At 44.4% G+C, this 2,821-nt stretch overlaps 1 protein-coding gene across 2 annotated transcripts in view; it reads left to right on the top strand.

Moving 5' to 3' along the window:
• Positions 1–2,267, top strand: part of LOC130580869 (protein SCO1 homolog, mitochondrial-like) — a 16,085-nt gene extending 13,818 nt beyond the window's left edge. Inside the window, exon 11 of one of the 2 annotated variants that reach the window (XM_057378625.1) lies at positions 1,069–2,267. In XM_057378625.1, the coding sequence (XP_057234608.1) occupies positions 1,069–1,197 (129 nt within the window). In that variant the 3' untranslated portion in view covers positions 1,198–2,267. The remainder of the gene's footprint in view (positions 1–1,068) is intronic. The other variant, XM_057378626.1, reaches the window with a different exon arrangement.
• The last annotated feature ends 554 nt before the right edge of the window (positions 2,268–2,821 follow it).

The raw sequence follows: 2,821 nt of genomic DNA, 5'->3' as shown, positions 1-2,821 counted from the left end.
TCCATGTATCCCACTGCCGTTCACAGCTCTGCCTTTCCTTGTATCACACTGCCATCCTTGTTCCACATTGCCATGTATCCCACTGCTGCRCCCATCCTGCATTTCCATCCCACTGCTGCTCCTGGCTCCCAAACCTTCATTTCCTTGTATTTCACTGCCTCTCCTGCTCTGAGACTCACATTTCCATGTATCCCACTGCCACTCCAGCTCTGCTCCCTGCCCTGCATTTCCTTGTATCCCGCTGCTTCTCCCATCCCATATTTCCATGGATCCCACTGCTGGTCCTGCATTACTGTGTATCTCACTGCTGCATCCAGCCCCACATCCCAGCCCTGCTCCCAGCTCAATGCCTGCATTCCAGTCAGGTGCTCAGACCTTCTGTTTGTGCTGACAGTGAGCTTGGTGTAATATTTCTTCACACACTGTGAGTGCACAATGAATTTTTTGCTGTTGATTTTCTTGGGTAAGACTAGCAGAGGTCACTGAGGTGGTCACAGAATCATGRAATATCCTGAGCTGAAAGGCACCCAACAAGGATGATCGAGTCCAACTCCTGGCCCTGCACAGGACACCCCAACAATCCCACCCCATGCCTGAGAGAAGAGAAGCAGTGATGCTGGGATTTTCTTTAGCTTTAGCTTCTTGAGGAGAAGTTGTCAGCTGTGAAGAGTTGAACCAGACGCTGTTGCTTCTGACAGAGATGTGCAAGATGTTCCAGTATTTAAAGGGAGGCTACAAAGAAGATGGAAGCTCCCTTTTTACAGGRARTCACATGGAAAAGATGAGGGSTAATRRGTAGAAGTTRCTCCTGGGAAGWTTCCARTTGGATACMAGAGGAAAAMTTTTCCCAAWGARAACAATYAGCCATTGGAATAATCTCCCASGGAAGTGGTGGTTTTCCCAACACTGGATACATTTAAAATTTGACAGGACAGGGTCCCAGACCATGTTGTCAAGGATGTATTTTTGTCAGGAAAGGTTGGAGCAGATTATCCATGAGGTCCCTTCTGAGCTGTTGTTCAGTCATTTTGTGATCTCTTTACCAATCCATGATGTGCTCTCTTTCAGGTGGATCACACAATAATTATGTACCTCCTYGGACCTGATGGTGACTTTGTGGATTATTATGGCCAGAATAAGAAGAGCGCTGAGATTTCGGSTTCTGTTGCTGCACACATGAGAAAATACAGATCCTAAAACACAAGRTCTTCAGAGATTGCTGTGAACATCAGCTGTGGGTTTGGCTGTGATTGGACATTGGAGTTAAAGCAGAAGCACATAAGTGTAACATCCTGTCAAGCTGGCCCCCTTTCTTCCAAATGAGAAAGGAAACTGTTTCTGCAAATTCCCATTACCAAAAATCTCTACAGAGCCTTCCCCATGGATAYTATTTCCAGCATGATCTAGGGTACAGAATGAAATTTGGGACTTCTCTGAAACATTGTTTGGAGCAAAGAATGGAAAGTATTTTTCAGTTGGGAATAATGTGTGTATTGCTGGTAAAAAAATTGCTGGTCTAGGAAGATATCAGCAAAGACGACAGTCACTGTAGGAAGATTACTTGACGAAAAGCCATGGGGCCATGGTGTTCTCAGAGGAGCTCTGCTCCCTGGTTTCTTTGCACTGTTTTGCCTTCTGGGAGAGGCAGTTGCGCTATTACAAGCAGGGGAGCCTTAAAAGTGCTTCTTTATCTGGTTAAGAAGGTGAAGAGCACTGAAAGCACCGGCAGCTTCCATGTGTGGGACCAGCCCTGTAGCGAGCCTGATCTTTTCATCTGATTGCAGAAAGGAAATGCTTTTTTTCTGGTGATTTTACTAGTGAAAACTGTCCACTTAAAAGGAAAAGAGAATTAACTTGCAAATAGATTTTTCTTCTGGTGTAAATGATGGCATGTGTAGCTGCTCTGCTTGTGCTGTGCTGAGCGGGGAGTGGGGAGGGTGCAGGSGAGCTGTGTCCATGCACAGGGCTGGCAGGCACATACATTTTGTGCAATGCAGCATTTGAAAATAAAGATTGCTTTCTATAGGCAATATATATTTTTCCTTCCTTAGTTAGGTTTGACTAGAATGTCATCAGAACATGTCAGTCAAGCTTCATATTCTTGCTCTGCTTTGGTTTTTCTTTGAAAGCAATATTTATCTCTAGTCTGCACATCAAGAGCTGAATGCACATTAGGAGGTGAATGTGCCTTTTTAAGGCAGCTGAACTTCAGACAATGGTCCACGGGTCACAAACCAGAACAGATCTTTGTGTGAGTTCCAGAGTCTTTGGCTAAACACAAGTGCTCCTGTGGATGGCATAGGTGTTCTTAGTGTGGGGGTTGGAAGAGAATATTCCTGTCCTAGGGAAGGTGCAAAGCCTTTGGAAAATTTCTGTCTTTCCAAAATTGTGAAAAACGGGTAAACTTCACCAAATTCCAGAGCAGTTGTAAAASATGATGGAGTAGTGCAGGCCCACATCAGCTACTTTGTACTATAATGGGTTTCTTAGCCTTCACTTTCAAATCTGTATTTATTTGATTCCTTGTGAGTTGTTGATGTTTGTGGAGTCTTAACAGGGCCAAGTCTCTGCCCCATCACTTACCATCCTGTKGCTGTGCTCTGCACAGCAGCCTTTGTCTGCCCTTCTCAAGGTCTCTGCTGTCACACCAAGCCTGTATTTTAAATATTGCAGCAGTGTGTTAGGGYCAAGTACCTTTTCTGCACAGAGCACAGTCTGGAAAACCAGAATTTTATGAAGCAATGATAAGTAAAATTAAAACAAATTATTCAGAATCACCTGCTCAGAAGAAAGAATTGGTGTTACAGCTGAGCCAAGTTAA

The sequence above is a fragment of the Malurus melanocephalus genome, unplaced genomic scaffold (assembly GCF_030028575.1).
Source record: "Malurus melanocephalus ecotype Western Australia unplaced genomic scaffold, MMel_1.1 scaffold_368, whole genome shotgun sequence".
Taxonomy (NCBI): domain Eukaryota; kingdom Metazoa; phylum Chordata; class Aves; order Passeriformes; family Maluridae; genus Malurus; species Malurus melanocephalus.
This window is presented reverse-complemented; position numbering and strand designations above follow the sequence as displayed.